Source organism: Merops nubicus, unplaced genomic scaffold (assembly GCF_000691845.1).
Source record: "Merops nubicus isolate BGI_N331 unplaced genomic scaffold, ASM69184v1 scaffold6709, whole genome shotgun sequence".
In the NCBI taxonomy this organism is placed as follows: Eukaryota; Metazoa; Chordata; class Aves; order Coraciiformes; family Meropidae; genus Merops; species Merops nubicus.
The window spans coordinates 22,039-41,891 of NW_008631609.1; the positions used below are offsets into that span (position 1 = coordinate 22,039).

The 19,853-nt window shown below is 45.7% G+C and overlaps 1 protein-coding gene across 1 annotated transcript in view; it reads right to left on the bottom strand.

Annotated features, from left to right (window-relative positions):
- The window catches only part of CEPT1 (choline/ethanolamine phosphotransferase 1), a 30,683-nt gene that overhangs the window by 10,409 nt on the left and 421 nt on the right, over window positions 1-19,853 (bottom strand). Inside the window, 2 exon segments of the mRNA XM_008947624.1 lie at window positions 14,153-14,294; window positions 15,246-15,393. Coding sequence (XP_008945872.1) covers window positions 14,153-14,294; window positions 15,246-15,393 — 290 coding nt within the window.

Sequence of the window (19,853 nt, forward strand, 5' to 3'; positions counted from 1 at the left end):
CCCTTGGCCTTCTTGGCCACCTGGGCACATGGTGGCTCATGGTCAGTTGGCTGCCCACCAGCACCCCCAGGTCCTTTTCCACCAGGCACTTTCCAGCCACTCCTCCCCCAGCCTGGAGCATTGCCTGGGGTTGTTGTGACCCAAGGGCAGGACCTGGCCCTTGGCCTTGTTAAACTTCCCACAACTGCCCTTGGCCCATCAATCCAACCTGGCCAGACCCCCCCAAGCAGATGAGCACTCCCACTCAGTGAAGCAGTCACAGACCATCACAGTCACAGACCAGTTTGGGTTGGAAGGGACCTCAAAGCTCACCCAGTTCCATCCCCCTGCCATGGGCAGGGACCCCTCCCACTAGACCAGGTTGCTCAAAGCCCCATCCAACCTGGTCTTACTACCTCATGCTTGAGCACTATCAAAAACAGTCCTTGAGTCAGTTTTAAATATTTATGGCATATTCTGTATCTCTAATTATACAGTTCTACCTAAAGGACTGAAAAGTGCTTCTTTTGAGCCTGTGCTTTGCTGTTACAAAAGCACTGTAGATACGATCAGCTGCACAGGCAGCAGGGAATACTGGCCTGGGGGTGGGGGGAGTTGGCTGCCTGCTTTTAATGAGTTACTAAGCTTAATTACACCATGTTGTATCAGCTCAGTGTGCCACCAAGTTTTCTCTACAGTCTTTGTTCCAGTTTTGGTGTGGATCCTCTCGATTGAGTATCTCCAGGGTGGCCAAAATAGTTTTGTTTCAGCAGCAGATGAGTGTGCACACAGGATAATTATGAGGCTTATTATAAATATTATCCAGGCCACCTCTTTTCTTACTATGGGCTCTCCAAATGCAGCTACTGCTTCCAGGAGGCTGCAAACACCCCACAGCCACCTCTCCTCATGCAACAGCACCAAACAGGCACCAAACCCAGCTGCTGTGGCTGTGGACACTGCTCCTGCCCCTGGAAACACCCCGTGAAGCAGCAGAGGTGAGAGGCAAGGATGAAGAAGATGGAAGAGCAGCAATAGCCAGGAACCAGTCAGACTCCTGAGATATAAATGGGAACATTTAGCCAAAGTTGTCAGAGGAAATAAGAACCAAATAAAAAGACTATTTCCTTTAGTTGTCTTAGTTTTGTATTTACTACACCAAGTGCAGAGATATGAGATACAGAGGAAATAACCTCAGGGGTCCTCCCTATGCCCTCCTATATTCCAATTTATTCAGTAACAATCCTGTCAGGCCATAAGAACTGGCTTGGGGAAAAAAAATTAATTTCCACAAAGATGAAAGAGAATGTTCTAAAAAATCCCTATTTCCAGTCCTCACCCAAATTCAGCCTTGACACCTTGCAAGAAAAAGTAAAAATGCTCAGCCATGCAAGAAAAGAGGTACACAAAACATGGATTAAATGCAAATTGCTTCCTCCAAGCTTTTGGAGTGAGTGTGGAAATGGGTTTTCAGTGTGTCCAGCTGAGCAAGGGCCAGAGCAGCTCTGAACACAGGTTAGCCAGGAATGATTTTAACCTGTTCTGCTACTTCTATCAGTGACCTAAAAGAATACAAAGGAACCAAGAAAGCTGCAGAAACTGTGACTAATAACTAATGTAGGTAACTGGAGTATATAGCTTTCCTTGGACAGTAAATCAGGTTTCTTTTGGCAGCAGTAACCTCAGTGCAGGATAAAGTAAGGTCATACTTCACAAAAAATTTCAGATCATGACAAACAAGGTATTCTGAAAGATAAATCCTTAGACAAAACAGGGAACCCAACCAATCCAAGGAAGCAGTGCCTGGATCCAGGTCAGGGAGACATCACCATCCTCTTTACACAGCCTTGGTCCAACCTTTGCTCCACTGCCTGTAGCTCTGCTCCCCTCAGCTCAAAAAAGGCCTCAGGCAGCTGGAAAGGGACCTTTCCAGGGTCCACTGCAAGTCTGTTTGGTTAAAAACTCCTCCCTGACTTATAAGATTCTCATATTGCAGAACAAATATGAGTCTTAATTTCAATTCTACATAAAGAGATGATTTTAACACCACAGGGCTCCTTAAGACAGAAGACAAAGACATAAGCCTAGCTAAGAACCTAAACACTTAAACTCACCTAAATAAAGCACAAGTTCTTAATACCAAGGATGCAGGAGGACTGGGAACATCCCATGGCCATTAAAACCAGGCAGATGATTTAAAGATCTGCTCAACACCAGCAGAGTACAATGCTGGAATTAGCCACTGATTTTTTTTTTTTCCCCAAGAGGGTCAAATGGGCACCACTTAGAAATCTAAGAATACAGGAACCTGGAGAGGCAGCTCCTCGAAGCTAGACCACAAAAGGGAACAAGGTTCAGAAACAGAAGCTGGGGGAAAGGGAAAAGGGAGAAGGGGCATCCTGTTCCTCTAGTCATTTAATTTGACTTTTAAATGACTGTGCAACGACAAAAGGGACTAAAACCACACAGGTCCTAAAAGGAGCCAGCCTCCCAGCTTCTCTGAGGACTGGCCACTTTCTCCCCAAAAGCCACCTGCTCAGCCCCACTCGCTCCCCTCTGCCAGCACGAGCTGCATGCCAGCAACTGAGTCAGGAAAGCAGCTGAGCTCAAGGGACCCAACAGAAAGGTTCCTGTCCCAATTCCCAGCATATCAGCTCTCCTCTGCCACTCTGTGTGGCCTCATGAATGATGCAAGCCCAAAGAGAAGGAGGGTGGAAGGTCTGAGCTGCCTCCTTTGGCAGCTGAACGGAACTGGGCTGAGTGAAGTGACTGTGCAGCTACAGACTCAGAGAGGAGACTAAGAGGGGGAACAAAAGGGAATGGGTTAAAGCTTCCAAATGTGACACAGGCAGACTGCTGCCAGTCCTAAACAGCCCTTCAAAGATAACACAGTAAAATAAGTGCAAGAATGCAACTGAAAATACAACCCAACAATGGTTTTGTCAAGAAAGACACTGAGCAAAGGTAAGAGCACTGCCTGGAAAATGGGAATGTGTTGGGCAATCCAGAGGATGGCCAGTGCTAGACTTTAATGATTAACCTGTATGGATGAATTGCTTCAAGATAAAATGTGCCAGTCATAAAAAGGTTCATAAATTGCCTCCCTCACAGTGTTGTTTTTAAACTGTGGTATGGCTGGGAAGGTGCCTAATAAAGTGACAAGCCCAAAGCAGGGCTGCAGGGAGAGCTGCTTGCTGGTTTGGGTGCAGGCTGACTGAAGCCTTCCTGTGCCCCCCGCAGTGGCCTTTGGAGGAAATAGTTCTACAGCCTGCTTTAGTGGGCAGAGTGATAACATTCCTAAAAAAAAATAGTACTGTGGTTCCTTCCACATGAAGTGTCTGTGCATTGGGGTGTCTCTTCCTATGATGACAACTCCAGAAAACAAACAGGAGCAGTGGCTCATTTATCAATAAATACAAGAAAAAATAATTCAAAATTTGGGCAAGGCCTTTGGTGCTGCAGATCTCCCCCTCCCCCATTTAATCACTGCACACAACCAGTAGCCTGGTCCTATCAGCAGAGCTGTAGGAAAGCAAAACCATCTCAAAGCAAAAAGGGAACAAGCCAATTCAAAGTCTGATTCTATTTTTCTTCCTTGTGTTTGTATTTATTTTCTTGTTTAAATCCTGCAGTGGACATCCTAAGAAAACACAGATGGAAGGAGCTCACAGCAGGAGCTCTGCAGCTCGAGTAAGGGGGTTTCTTAAAGCCTCTTAACTGGGATATTTTCAGTAATCACTCGAGCCACATTTCCCTTAACCTGACAGCTTTTCTGCCTGATGTTTCCTGACACATTGAGTCATGTCAGCACTGCCCAAACAGTTTATGTTGCTAGGATGATGCAGAGAAACAGTGCACAATAAGTGGCGGATCTCTAAAACCTATGAACTGAAGAAAATGAAACAAACTGTTTCCCCCAAGACGACGTAAAGTCATTGTAACAGTTCCTCAACAGACACAAAGGAGCCTAGTTCCAAAGATCCCTTCTTCAAATAAACTTTTTTAACTTCTGGAAAATAAACTGAAGACCCCAGATCACCATGAACATCCAGGAACAAAGATCAGATGCTGAAGACAAAGCAAGAGAACCCAGACTCAATAGTTTAACAAGCTAAAAATGCCAAGACAGAATGTCTAATTGTAGGGCTGGGAAAAACAACTGAACACAACCCTGAAAAACACTGGTGCTGCTGCAGCAAAGTGCTGTTAGGAAAGAATAACAAACAGGAGCTCTGCAGAACAGAACATGAAAAGCAGGGACTAGGTCAAGCAATGTCAACACTGCTACCTCTGAACTGAAGGCTGGAAACAAGAACAACCAAGTGGCTCAATTCAGATAAAGCCAAGGAAGGATAAAAGTTGTGAAGGTTTAAATGGACCTTTCATCCCTCACTCCATGTCCTCCTACACTCACAAGGCAGAACTCCCACAGAGCTTCAGAAGAGTCCTTGCAGCAGGACTGGGACAGAAGCCACTGCACACCCTGCAACAGCTTGTACTCTTAATCCTCCTCCTTTATTGCACCAGACTGGAATGCAGATTGCTTTCTAGTTTCCAGCACTGTGTTTCCTGACATAGCAGAAGATTATTAGGAATAGCATCACCTTAACATTGTATTTCCTACAAGAAGCCTGAGCATTTTCTAGATTCTATCATCTCAGACACCTGCATTTGTTATTCCTCTATAAGGTTGTGCTAAATGATTAGAACTGCCTAATTCTGGTCTTGGGGAAAAAGTCAGTCACCAAATCTGAAGTAGAATATTAGAAGCCAAAGTCACCTTCCAGCAGTACAAGTGCTGCAGGGTGACAGTGCAGAGCTGCAGGAAAGGGAGGCAGGGCTGGACCCCTCCAGAGTTCAGCACATTTACACTTCCAGTCAGGGTAAACCTATTTTAACTTTATTGCCAAAACAGTTTCACTTTCCATTGTTTAAAGCTTCATGCTCTTTTAAATAATTTCTCTGTAAGATATGGAAACTTCAGTAACAATTTAAGAATCTTTTCCCCACCTTGATGAGTAAAAACACCTTTACTGCAAGAATTTGAAGCTATTCCCCTCCCATTTTGCCCCATGTAGCATTTTCAGGAGAGGGCTAAATTATTCTACTTCCTCACTAGAGATGTTTGTCACATGAAGCAGAAATCTGATGAAAAAGACGACTGTGAAAATGTTTTTCCTGTAGCTTAACTCTCTCTGAGATGGGGCAATACTGAAATAAAAATCTTTATCACTCAACCTCAAACAGCATACAAAAAAAAAAGTGTGATGCTTTGTGTATTCTGGGTGAGTGACTTAGAAGCAGCAGCATCTTTACTTAAGATGAAAAATAAAGATACCAGAAGGCATCTGAAACTACAGATGTAAGAAGAATTAAGTCTATTCTGTAATTCAGTACGTCTAAAAACTGGTTAAATGAGCCTGGCTGAGGGGAGACAGCCCAGGCAGACCCGTGGCATTCAGTGACTGGAGCAGAAGTGGCTGAGCACTGCCCAGCTCACCCAGTACAGTTATTTGTAAAGCCAGTTTCTTCTGGAACAGCAAAGGCATTCTTTCCAAGGGTGGAGACCATGGGGAGGAGTCTACAAACCAACACCTCCATCAGCTCTGGGTCACCTGTGCTGAGAACCACAACTTCTCCTCCTCCCCATTCCATGGCAGGTTGTCCTCAGCCATCTCTAACCACTCACCTTCATGACAAACTGAAGCAGCTTCCTCCCACATCACCATCATACCAGTGGGTGACTGTGGAAGCCTCTCAATCTTTCAGTACTAAGGGATTTTTTTTTCCCCTCCTGCCTTAAGTAATTTCTGTGGCAGAAATGGTGTTATCACAACAGGCTAAAATCTTGATGATGCCCTTCCTTCCTTTGGGTCACTGCTTGCTGCCTTACCATTTCCTGGCACTATTTCCAGCCTTTCAGAGAGTGTCAACAAAGCATTTAAACATTATGTCATCTTGTTACCTTCAGAGCACGTCTGACTGGCACTGGGCTTGAACTGTCAGGTGCAGCCAGCAGATATGACCTACACCATGATTTACTGACCACTTTAGATCCCAAAAACATCAGCAATCTGGTAAGGAAAGCCTCAGCCTCATGGAAGCAGAGACTGTGCTGAACAAACAAAACAGCACAGTTTGCATCAGTGCAAGTTTAACAAAGGGCATGTCAACTAACCACCCAAAAAAAAGAGTCTGAGGCAGTTCTAAGAAGGCTCCTAAAAAGCTATTCTTAGATCCTTCAATATTTCAAGGGAAACTCCTGGCTAATAATCTATCAACTAAGAGATATTCCACAGGACCCATCTCACTCACCTTTAGTGACACCATTTTATTGAGGGTGAAAACCCCTCACCTATCCACCCCACCTCTATCAGCCCAAAACAGCTGAAATGAGGCAGAGGAATCCTTTCTAAAGAGCAGTAACCCAGAGTGGAGGAGGATATTCATCAGACACAAGGAAAAGCATTTTGAAAGTGAAGACAACCAAGAGATGAAGTTACTTCCTGCAAGCAGAGCTCAGCAGCCAGACTCCAGGGATGAAGTGGCACAGTTCAAACAAGGCTTTTTTAACCAGTAACTGGGGACTTTTGAAGCCTTTGCACAGCTCACACTTCCCTGAACTAGCCAAGTGATTTTTTTTTTTCTGGTGGAAAGGTATTTAAACAGCAGCAACAAGGAAGTTTTCCCAACTTTTAAAAGGAGTTCCAACAGAATCATTCTACACCCACACTTGCAGAGCTGTTTACACAGCCCTGGTTATCTTTTAGGTGAAGCACAAGCTGTGACAAACCAAAAAGAAGTGTTTAAAGCAAAGCTTTTCTGTTCAATGGGCAGGTTTCTGCTTTGTTTTCAAATAAAACACGATGCTTTCAAAAAAAATTCACTTCCAGTTCAGTGGGATTCTTACTGCTCATTCATACTTGGGAAATGTTTCCCTTGGTATTCAAGCACTTGTGAAATACCCTCAGGAAGATGTTTTTTCTCCTATGCCAGTTCTGATGTGCATGACAAAGGTGCTGTCTCTGCTTAGTCCATGCTCTTGCTCGCCAGGCAGCATTGGGGTTCACTTTACCGTCACGTTCCAGAACCAGGGCCCCAGAGTTCCTGTGAGAAGCTGGATTGCTACTGTACAGAGCATAGACTCTGTGACATCAAATCTACGTGTGAGGGAAAGAAACATTTCAAAACATTCTCCTGAGCACATCAGTTAAATGGAGCCATCAGAGCAAGATCTTCAGTCACAGCATAAAGAATAAAACCCATACAACTGCTATCCACTAGAAAGGGCAGGCTGGAGAAAGGGAATTAATGACCACAGAAAAAAAGAGTATAATGAATGAACAAACATAGTATTTTACATTTAAAACTCCAATTTAGTTTTTAGTGCATTTTAGTTTTACAGCCCCACACAATCCTTGGTCTGTGTGCAGCAGGAAGCAAAGAGAAATTCCTTGTCCCAAGGCACAGCAAATACAATTCAGAACCAAACACAACCCAGGACCTCTTGTCTCCCTACCCTGAGCTCACAGCTCCAGCTGACCCTGAATCCAAATCCTTCACCTGAAGATGCTGCTGCCTATTTTTTGTAGGGCTGAAGCACAGACCACACCTTCAGATTGCCACCTTCAAGGGAAAGCATGAAGTTACACCTCTGCTCACTCAACTCCTTGGCTTTTGAGCAAAGAATGCTAAAAGAAATCAAGTGAGCTCTGGGCTCCTACTCAACAGTAAAATTCTGATTTTATACGTTTATTTTTCATCTCTGAGAGAAAGGAATGAAAAAGTTTGCTGTAGCCAAAAGAGCCACAACCACCACACATATTCCTTAATGTAAAATGCAGATTTCTAGCATGTTATAACTAAACTATTTTAAAGTGTGACCAAATTGAAACATGAAAACCATCTAGTTTAAAAAAAAAAAACAATAATTTTAGCAATAACACCTTCAGCCATGACATTAACTCCTGTTATTGGAGTGCTTATCAGAGCATGCCTGGCACAGAAGCACACAGCCTGCCAGCCAGGAACAGGCCAACTGATTAAAAAGAGACATCAGGGACACAAAGTTCAGCAGGATCACAGGGACTGAGCTTCTCTGCATTTCTGCCTGATAAGCATTTGGGTTTGATTAGCACAGCACGTAATTGAGTTAGAAAAGGTAACATTTGGTGTTTTAGGGCATCCAGGGGAAGTCACATACAGAAACACCACAGATAACTTGGGTACTTTTGGACAGCTGCAGTTTCTTTTCTCTTTGTTACTCTAAATGGTATTTGTCATTCAGACAGATTCATGTTTTAAACCTTATCCAGGAAAGCTTAAGAGGGAGCCATCGACCTCAGCATGTGCTTAACTTGACTTAAATGTTGGCAGTGACAGGTCTATTCTGTATGCTGCCTGCTCTGCTGGGTTCCCCTGTCATCTGGGGAGAGCCTTGAGACAATTAACACACCACTGATTAGTCATGCATGCAGAGTATACTCTTGTCCGTGCTAATTTATGGAGCGTATTCCACGGGTAATTCTTAAAAGGTCCTGTTTGATTAAACAAGCCATTAGCCTTTACAAGGGCCACCAGTGAATCACATTTCAGAGTCCAAAGACAGCTGCAGCCAATTCCTTCCTTGTCCAGAGTGGTGAACCAAAAGGATTCAATTCCAAGTTGAGAGATTTCCTGAGAAAGTGAACCAAAAACAACAGGAAACAGATACTTACATTGGAGATTGCTCTGAAATTAATATCAATACAGCTGATCTGATACAGCTTGTTCTTGATACTGTGTGAAACTAAAGGGGGATGGTTATGGACAATACCCCTCCCCAAAAAGAGAACTCATTGCAACAGTCCCACATAGCAGAACAGAGCAGACATGAAGAACACTCTTGCCTCGTCAGAAACCAGAAGTTATGAGGCTGGGAAACTCAAGGGGATAAGTGCATTACCTAATTCTCTGCCTAGCAGCTCTCTGCTCTGAGAAGTGATGGTTCTTCCATCTGCCTTGTCCATATCTACTAAGCATGCAAGTGGGATTACTCAGGCTGGGCAACGAGCTATGAATCTGAGCATGAGACAAAGGGTTGTTTTCTTAAGGGAGTCACTGCAGCAAGAAAAGAATGTTCATCATCACCACACAAGAGAAAAAAGGCAAAGAGTCACATGCTAAAATTCCAAATGCTTAGTTTTAACAGTTATTGCAGAATTTAATCTTAACTCATTCCAGCCCAGCACTGTCACTTGGATGTAATGAAATATAAACAGCATGAATAAAACTGTAGAGGAGAAAGAAATGAGTACATGGATTAAAACTATTTCCAGCTGCAGGAAATTAATTTTTCATATTATTTTTACCTCAACACGAGCCAGAAGCTTTTTCTCCTTTCCTCATTGTAAGGCACTTAGGATGATACCTTCATTTTTCCTTTTGCTGCTCAATAACACACACTAAAAGCTGCACAGGTCAGAGAGGAACCACGTGCTCCACCTTGGAACACTGGAGCTCACTAGGTGACAGAGCACTAAGAACATCTCAACATTTCAATGGTAAAGGCAGAAAAAAAACCCCTCAGCAGCAGCAGCATCTCTGCACATGACCTCCTGGTTCAAAACACTGCAAAGGGATTTGGGAGAGGGGAAAGAAGAGGAAAATCTTGTTGTGAAGCCTTCCTCCTCGTTCAGTCAGCCCTCAGCAGTTCCAGCTGTATGTATTCATGCTGGAGCAAGGCACTTACACTTCTACAACACACAGCAAGCTCTACAGAGGTGCTGGCAGGTGGCAACAAGGCCTGAATATGCAGCAGGCTGGTTGCAAGCAGCAGACTTAGCACCTACCACAGCAACACCTCAACACACTGTTCTTGCAAGCGTAGAAAAACCAACTCCCCCCAGCTTCAAGGCTCTGCCGAGCTTCAGACTTTCCTCTGCAAATAACCAAGGTGTTAAAGGTCTTTGAGAAGTGTTGAAAAAAAGCTCAGAGGATGGAAAGTTTTAAGCCCTATAAGCATGGAGATTATTGCCTTATCTCCTACCAGAATCCTGAAGCTGTGCCCAAGAGCAGGAACTCAATGTACTAAACTTCAACTAACTGAAGGCTTCCACCCCTTTTGGCATTTACTGTGAGTTGTCCATCTGGAGAGATCACACTCTCCTGCTAACAAGGAAGGCTTAATTTTAGCTGCTTTCTGCAATCTATATATTCTGAAATATGAGTCCATGTTACCCCTTATACCTCTGTGGTAGTACTGGCAAGAGGGCTCAGAGGGCTGCCCAAATAAACCTTCCTTTCCTGAACTACCCTGTTATCAAGTGGGCTCTCTCCCATGTCCACTGTGTCACTGAACAGGAATGTTCCCCCAAATTCTCCAACATTCCTCATTAACAGCTGTTTGGGTAGCCTGAATTCTTTTGCTTTCTCCAGGCACTATCATTCCAACAGTGAAGTAACATTTTTAAACTTTTCAGTTAATGACAGCTGGTAAGAGCTGATCCTTCCCCTCAGTGTTTATAAATACACCTTTATGAAACATCTCTAGAAACCAAATTCCCATCTGTCACATGTAGATTTACACATACACATCTCCTTAATAGTTTCTACTGTCATCAGCTTCCCATATTTCAATTAAGAAAGGCTGGGATAAAGCTCTAACTCATAGGAGAAATGCTGGAGACCATGGTGCAACAACATCTGCATGTCACTGGGGTTTTAAAAAATGATTTGGCACTTCCTCACGCCCAGTGCAGCATGGCCAGAGGCACAAGGTCTCTCCCTGTGCAGTCCTGTGTCTTTAAGACAACACTCAAGGTCCAAGGCAGAGCCCAGCTCAGCTCTGACACACACTAATGGCTCTAGTTTCACTCCTCACCACCCTGGATCTGAGACAGCTCCTGCAGTTAGACTGTCTGTGCACTGACCTTGGAAGGTGGACTCAGCATGGAACCTGCACACACACTTGTCTCCCAGTACACCTCTTGAAGGCAGAGTACTGGATCCAAGGGGAAAAACTTTGGATCTGGAAGTACCCAAGCCAGTAACAACTGAGCTCCAGCCAACAGCAGGCAAAATCCTCTCAGGGTTTGTGCCCCCTATTCCCTAATGCCTCTGGTTCCTCCAGCATTACCCAAATTACCAGATCTGCTTCCACATGGAGGTGTGCAAGTCCACTGGCATTTGCCAGTTTGATTTTTGTGACATATAGGAGAAAAATGCACTTTTTTCCCCAACCAGAGATGCCTCAGTTATGGCACAGCTGCACCTAGACATGATTAAGCCTAAACAACACTCACTCTGTCTTGCAGCAAGTCCCCAACCCAGATAAACCAGTTACTGGGCTGAAAAACCAGGACAGGAGTATTCAGACTGCTGCAATACTGAATGCTCTCCTGTAATTCAGAATCTCCTCTTTGTTTCTTCAAAATGCAGCATATTCTTGCTCTTGCACAAGCTTGTTCCCAGGTCAGGGGGTTGTTTTTAAACAAAACTTCTGCCTACAACTCTGTCCATGCTGCTCCCTGCTGCCTTTGCACTGTCCCTGTTCCTCTAGGGACTTTCACTGTAGCCAGCCCAACTTTGAGACACTTCCTGCTCCTTTCCCAGGGAATTTTGAAGCAATGCTGACCTCTAGCTCTTTTTGTGAGATGTTTAACCAACTCAAGCAGCTTTCTGAAAAGGCTGCAGCAGCTGCCAAGACCTAATAGAATTATATGATCCCTTGAAGGTGGAGACAGATCACAGGACCTTATGGACTCACTGATTAGTCTACAGTCCTAAAGCAGCACAGGGCAGCTCCCTGCAGTTGTCAGCAGCACAGTTGATGTAGTCAGTAATTGAGCATAATTACACATAGCTTTCCTCCTCCACCTGCAGTGCTCCACAGGAATTCAGCTGGAGCAACCCCATCTCCTCCTCCCTCGGGCTGCAGGCTGCTACTCTGCACACAGAACCTGCCAAGTGCTCTCTGCACAGCCTCAGTGACCTGTCAGACCTGGTACAGTGGCAGCACACATGAATCATTCTGTTCCATCAGCAGGCACTTAATTTGACACCTTCATTTCTCTTATTTTGAAGACAAGGGGCTTTTTCAGCAAGCCAAGTTGATTATACATGTAACTGTTCAAGTTTGAGCTGTGTGTAAGGAGTAGAATATTAATCTCTCCCTTCTGAGCCATTTCCAGTTTGCTTATGGGATTGTTACCTGATGAAATACAACTTCTTGGGCATCATCTCATCACAGAAATGCAATAAGCAATAACACTCTGTGCTCTTTCCTGCTTCATTGGAAGGGAAGGCAAGTCAGAAATGCTGCCATGTTTCCTGGAACATCACTCCTATTCACAGCCCCTTGGTGTATTTTTTGACAGAGTTGCTATGTAGGGTACACAGACAGGGAAAAGCTTCTGTGCACTGAGACCTGCTCAGCTCCTTTCAACAGTTGTCTCCAATTCCACTTAGTCAGGAGTAAGAACACCTAAGTCTGTGTGCTCCAGTGAATCTGAAGGGGTAGATAAAACACTGACTTTATTCAGCTTTATGGCTGGTGAAATGAAAGCTTCAGGAAAAAAATAGTATCAAACAGTGAGAATCAGTTAATTAGATAAATAATCAGAGTTTTTGCCATAGAAAAGATCATCAGCTTACAGCAGTTTATTAACCTTCTGACATGGGGCACATGAAGAAACAAATGTGTTTACTAGACAGTGCTGTCTGTTAGCCAAAATAATGGCCCATAGACATTTGTGTGCTTATTGCCTTCTCTAATTTAGCTGCCTGGGGATGGATCATCACATCCTCACAATATAAGGTCACACAAAATAATATCTGCCACAAAATGCTGTCTCCAAACTAGAAAGACTCCTCAAAAAGGCAGAAAGCAGAAGACACAGTGAATTCCAGGAGCAACAGACACATTTGTCCAGGGCACAAAGGCAAATTGGTGGGTCTGAGGGTGGGGTCTGTAAAGTCAAGCACATGCCAAGGTCGGGGGTATTTGCATTCTTTGCTCAATAACAGGAAAACTTTCATTATTGTGGCCCCATAAAGTTCAAAAGCAGCCTAAAGCATTCAGTATTGGGGCTCTCAGAACAACACAGAAGTAGCCTAAAATCTAAGATTTGAGCTTTAAAGATTTAAGTATCAGAAAATTGACTGAAATGATTCTACCTGTTTTGGTGTAGCCAGGATTAGAATAGGGGTCTAGATTTCTAATTCTCTTCCTCCAATAGACACTGGAAACTTGTGTGGCATCTTATAGTTTTGAGCAGAAACAGAAGCTTCTCAAAAGAATATGCACTAATTCTGCAAAATAAGAGCTGTTACAGACAAGAGGTCCATAGTTGTGCTGTTTTAGCAGCATCTGGGTAGCTACAGATCAAAAACTGTAAATAAACAGTGTGTACTGTAGCACTGTTTCAGAGTTTTATACAAACTCAGGGCAAATTTCCAAGGTTTCCAGGTGCAAAATCATTCTGCAGCACATTTACTGGAAATAAGTTTGTTAGACTGCAAGACCTAGGAGTGGAAAGACAGAACAAACATCTCCACGTTATGGCTGGTGACTCCCACAGCTCAGCAGGTCCTTGTGTCCCATTCCCCCACCCACCCTCACACCCAGCAGTAACTGGGATTGCAGCTCCTCACCCAGCAGTAACTGGGATTGCAGCTGTTGACTGTCCAGGTATTGACATTTTGGTCTCATTATTGACAGAACCACAGACTACAGTTGCTGAAAGAGATTCAGAACTTGAAATTGTGGGCACAGTGACAATTAATAAGCTATATTTTAAGAGTCATGGTTAACAGCAAAGACTAACTCTACAGAAGTCAAGCAAGATAAGAGACAAGCAGTTAACTGAATACTAAAGCCAGACTGCCCCCATCTGACAGAACCCATTCTTGGGCTAAAACACCAAGTACTTTCCCTTATTTATTTAGGTTTAAATCACATCAAAAGCTCCTAATTAACCAATATGCCAAAAGGACATTTTACTTCTCCTAAACCAAGCAAAGTAACATCGGTATTAACTGCAAATCCAGCAGCTAACAGCTTCCACAAGCTCAAAGCACATATATATCATAAATATAAACAATTTACTACTGCTTTAAGGATCTGAACTACAACCACAAAGTACAAACAGCCCAGAAAGCAGCTTAAGTTTTAGGTTTCAGCCAAGGTACTTACATGCCAAAGCGCAAGGTCCCGGAGACGTACGTCTGCCAATGGGCGCAGTAAAACATGAATGTTCCAGCAAAACAACAAAAGAACATCCAGTCAGGGTTCGTCCCCAGCTGCACAGCAACACAAGTTCCCAAAACCACAAAGACTGCAGAAGAAAATCAGTCACATAGTAAAAAAGATCAAAGCGTGTGCGTGTGTCAAGAGCCTGACCAGAAGCCAACCTAACGAAAAGGACCCAGAGAAGGAGAGGGGAGGGATCCTGATGTGGTTTTATTTCACATTTAACATAATACAGGCTGGAAAATGTGTGTTTAAGTTAATATCTGTTATCAGAAGTCCTCAGTATTGAGTGTTTCTTAGCCTCCTGTATCTTTGAGCTTGAGACATCCAAGGCCCTGCAGTAATTTCAGCAATCACTGCCTCCAGCCAGAGTTTTGGGATTTTCTGGTTTATCCAGAATTTCCTGGAGAGATTTTTTCCCCCCATTTCCTGAATTTTTATTATGCCATTAATAAAATCCAACATCTGTCACTCCACACTGATAAGGTTCTATCTTTCCCCTCTACCCTTTAAACACACAATGAAGTATTCCTAAGAAATTTAAAGCACAGGAGCTTTAGAACGTGAAGGAACCAAACACAACTGATCATTCTTTTGCAAGGGGGTTAAACTTCAGGCTGGCTCAACAGCCTCTGCCTCCCCAGGAACAGATCCTGCTGCTTCTAACCTTAACCTCAGACTGCTGCTATCCCACTGCTGTCCCTCTCTTGCAACCACTACACATTCAGTCTAAAAATAATCTGAAAGAGCATTTTGACAGCTCCTTCCAAGACATTTTTAGACTCAAGGCTCTGATAAAGCAGACAGACAACTGGCTCAGACTGAATCATCATGTGCTTAATTTTTTGTGGCCATTTTAATACAAAAGAAGACACTGTTGATCAAGGGTGTTGTCTGTGGAAAGCAGGTTGACTGCAAAGCTACACATTCAGCACCAGTTGTCCTCTTCTTCAGTAAGGAAGCATTTTTCTGTATTCCAGATTTGATCCCTGAAAGAATCATTTAATCCTCATACTTCAATTAAAAATGACAATACCTGTGGAAAGTGAATCACAGCCATGATCAAAAAGTTCTCCTAATGGAGTACTGCTATTTGTCCTTCTTGCTTGTTTTCCATCTATAGCATCCAGGGACTGGTAGATGAAAAGGCCACAGGCACAAGCAATGTATGCCCAGGGAGGTGCCTAAGGAAGAAAGTCAATGAGTAAAGATTTTTTAAACCTTAAAAATAAAAAAACCAAACAGCCTGAAGTTGACTCATGTTACACTCTCATAAAAGCCCAAATTGGACCCTTCTCATGTTCTTGTACAGTAATTTTGCCCACACTTCCTCATCAGGTGTCTGCACCTTTCAGCAGCCGGCCCTTGGATGGACAGGCAGGGGGGGCTGGGACATCTGAAAGGCAAATAAGCCAGGACAAGGATCCCCAGCTCAGGTTACTGGGCAGAACACAGTGGCCCAGGCAGGAAGCTGCACTCTGCATCTGAAAACCTCCCAGCCCCACGTTTGCAGCGTGGGGTGCAGTGAAGTTCCTCTCGTGCTCCTGTTCCCAGCTGGAAGTCGCCCCAGGAACTCAAACTCCAAAACTTCTATAGCCCCCAAAACATGAAAATGAATCACAAACACAGATCTCATCTCCACCACAGCCCAGTGAGGCACCATGCACCCAAATGCCACCGAGGACAGGGTACAGCCAGGCTGTGGTGGCATTTCAGAACTCTGGCACTGCCCAGTGCTCTGATTCTTTGAGCTCAAGCTCAGCTCGAGAGCCCCCGAGATCTGTGACCTCTGAAGAGGTGCAGCACCTCCACCAGCAGCCACTTGGGTTTTCCACTGCCAGGGAGCAGCAGCTTTACCAAAGCTACGTCAATAACCCTTCATGCTTACATCCTGTAGAGCAGCTTTTGTTTTTACAGAAATACAAACTCCACCTGCTAGCCCAAGGGCTACAACTTAAGGGGTTTTTTTGCAGTATTTGAAGCAAAACCCACGACGACCACAGGAGCCAGAGGGTTGCCATGAGTTTACACAGCCACAAATCAGATATGATGGGGAATTTTGCAGCCTTCACCTTGGACTCCCTACATAAAAAGGGAGTATTTACGAGCAGCTTTCTCTACAGACCACACCAGTGAAGTCCAAACACAGCTAAGGAGCTTAATCAAGCTGGCTCACCTCTGGCAAAGCTCTGGAGCCCAGCCTCTCTTCATGGCCACAGCCATGGCTCATGTGTAGCACACCAACTTCCATCTCTTTCTTTCTACAGCTTTGTTGCTCCTGCATCTGACACCCTGCTCTGCTTTTAGCAGCACATCTATCCAAACCAGCACAAGAAGAGAGATCAGAGGGAAGTGGGGCACCCAAATGCCAAGGAGCACGTTGAGATCAGGTTTTGATGCCACAGAGCTCCAGCCCACAGCAGCATTTCTGCTTTCCATGTATGGGATTTGATGTGCAGTGTTTAAATTACCTTCAGGGGGATTTTCTGTAGAAACTTTACAAATAAATCAGCCAGCCTGATGGCTTTTCCTTCTTCAGGGCTGTGGCATTGCCAGTGGGGGTGTTCCCACCCAGATGTTATTTGTACCTGCAGGAGATTTCACAGCTCCCTCTGTTATCCAGCTCTTTTTTCCATTTTTTTTGTTTTAAATAAATCAGGTATCATTCCACTGCTCAACACGTTGCCAGTGGGGTTCCCTCCCTCTAAGCAGGCAGTAGAATTATTTCTATCTCCTCCTCTTTTTAGCTGCCACTGAGGCTGTCAACGATGGCCACATCCCCTTGGCTGCACTCCTCATCAACAGGAAATGACTTCTGAAAAAGCAGAACTAAGACTGAGCCACAAGGAAGAGAATTTACAGCTGAAAGCAAAAGTGTTTTCAGAAAAACTAAACCAAGTGTTTCTGGAACTTCAAAGCTCTGTTTTCTTCCCCAGTCCAGCTACATGATGCTTCAAAAGTAAGGTGCAAGGCCAGAATCATGGAACTGTAGAACCATAGAGTGCTTCAGGTTGGAAGGGACCCTTAAAGGTCATCTAGTCCAAACTCTCTGCAGCAAGCAGGGACACTGCAACCACAGCAGGTTGCTCAGGGCCCCAGCAAGTCTGACCTTGAATGTCCCCAGGGACGGGGCCTGCACCACCTCTCTGGGCAGCCTGGGCCAGGGCATCACCACCCTCAGAGTAAAGAACTTCTTCCTAACGTCCAATTTAAATCTCCTCTGCTCGAGTTTAATACCATTGCCCCTCATCCTGTCGCTACAGGCCCTTGGAACAGTCCCTGCCCAGCGCTCCTGTAGGCCCCTGGCAGTCCTGGCAGCCCCCAGCAGGTCTCCCCAGCTGGAGCCTTCTCCTCTCAGCTGCCCCCGCCCAACTCTCTCCTGCTGGGCTCCCAGCAGAGGGGTTCCCCCCTCGGGGCATTGCTGGGGCTCCTCTGGCCCCGCTCCAGCAGCTCCCTGGCTCTGCTGTGCTGAGGACTCCAGAGCTGCCCCAGCACTGCAGGGGGGTCTCCCCAGAGGGGGCAGAGGGGCAGGATCCCCTCCCTGCCCTGCTGCCCACGCTGCTGGGGGGGCAGCCCAGGCTGGGGGGGCTCCTGCCCAGCTCCTCACCCCCAAGTCCTTCTCCTCACTCTGCTCCCCAGCACTCGGGGCTGCAGAGCCATATGGCAAATCAGAGCAGGCTGAAAGCCACCTCAGCAGAGTTATTTTTCAGCTGAAGTGAGAAGACAAGCCCTTTCTCTTTGCACCAAGCAGCTCACAACCTGAAACCCAAACCAGCATTTCCACACAGCGGGCTGCAGCCAGCACCTCAACTCCTGGTGCTCCCAGGGCAGCTCAGTGCCAACTGAAGGAGTTTAATCACCAACCAAACACAACCATGCTCCAAATTTCCCGTTACACTCTGGTTCAGTGGCCTGTGCCAGCTGCTGAAATACAGATGGGTTGAAGTCTCTCCATCAAGCTGGATTTCAGGGCTTCAGCCCCCCAAATAACACTGCCCTGGGAGCCAGTGGCAGGGGCACCGCACGCCCCCACAGGTTCAGCCCAAACCACCCAGCAATGCCCCTGTCTGAAAAAGGAAAGGAATGCTCCAACTATTCACTGCTCGACCTCAATGTTCACTTTCCATCTTACACCTGCCAAATTCCACAAGTGATTGTGAAACTTCTCCCTTTCACCACCCAACAGCCCTCACTGCATCACACGTGGAGCAGGTTGAATGTTCCAACCTGCAGGGGGTTCACTCAATCATCAAGGCTGGAAAAGACCCCTAAGATCCAGCCCAACCATCAACCCAGCACTACCACGACCACTAAACCATGTCCCCAAGTGATATCTACAGATGTTTTGAGCCCCTCCAGGGCTGGGGACTCCAGCACCTCCCTGGGCAGCCTGGGCCAATGTCCCACCACTCCTTTAGGAGAGAAATTCTGCCTCATGTCCCATCTAAACCCCCCCAGGTCTAACTGAAGCCCATTTCCCCTCATCCTACCAATGGTTACTTCCTTGGAGAAGAGACCAACCCCCACTTCACCCCAACCTCCTTTCAGGGAGCTGTAGAACTACAGGTAGGGTCGAGTTTATCCAGGTGGAGCTTTCAGAGTCTGGGTGGGAGCAAACTGCTGGAGTACAGAGCATCTTCCCAACCTCAGCTGGGAGACTTGGGCACAAAGGAGTTCAGATATTTTACAAGCTGGAACTCACAAAACATTCTCCAGCTGTTGGATGTGTACAGCATTTTCTGTACCAAATAATTCCCCTTTTTCAGTGCACACAGGTATGAGCAGCTTTTAAGATCTAACATTCAAGTGACAAAACTTTTCCAGTGCACAACAATGCAAGACTTCAAACACCTCACAAGGTAATTCCAGCAAGAGGGGAAAGTCTTTGAAAGTAGCAACTTGAAATGCCTCCTAAAGGCTTTTGTGCCCCTGGAAACCAGGAGCTACAGGGAGTTAAGAGAGTTCTGAGGACAGGTCAGTGAGCTCAGGACAAAGACTAAAACCACTGACTTTTATCCAGCCCTCCCACAGCATGCTGCTTGAGAAGACAGCTCTGTGCTCCCTCAGTGCATCACATGCTGTGCCTGACATCCTGATCCAAGCTACCAGGGCCCTCGTGGGATAAAGACACTCCTTTATTTTAATAAACCTGGTTTAGCCACCCCAGCCACAGAGGAAGCTTTCACCTCCCAAGCTGCACCACTTTGGAGCTCAGCCCCTTGCCTGAGCTCGAGTCCCTGGCTGTGGAGCAACCCTAGCTGGGCTCAGGCAGGCTCAGCTCACTGCCAGCCAAGTCACCTCACCCCTCTGCTTGTGTGGCAACTCCAGATCAGAAAGCAAACAGGCAAAAACTCCACGTGCCACAAGAGCCAGCTGCAAATCCAAACTGTTTGGGCTGCAGCCCTCAAAGCAGCAGGTCCTGCAGCCCCCCCAGGACAGCTGTTGGGGCAGCAGGTCCCGTTCCACGTGGTGCCTGTGGGCCAGAGGAACTGCTGCTGCTCTCCAGGAGCAGCTTGCCAAGCCCAAAACCCACCCGTGCTCTTTCTGCAGGCCAGCATTCCCACAGAGGCACAGACATCACAGGCATTTAGAGAGAACACCAGCAGCTGGTCAGCCAGAAGCTTCTCCACAGAGCCCAGACCCC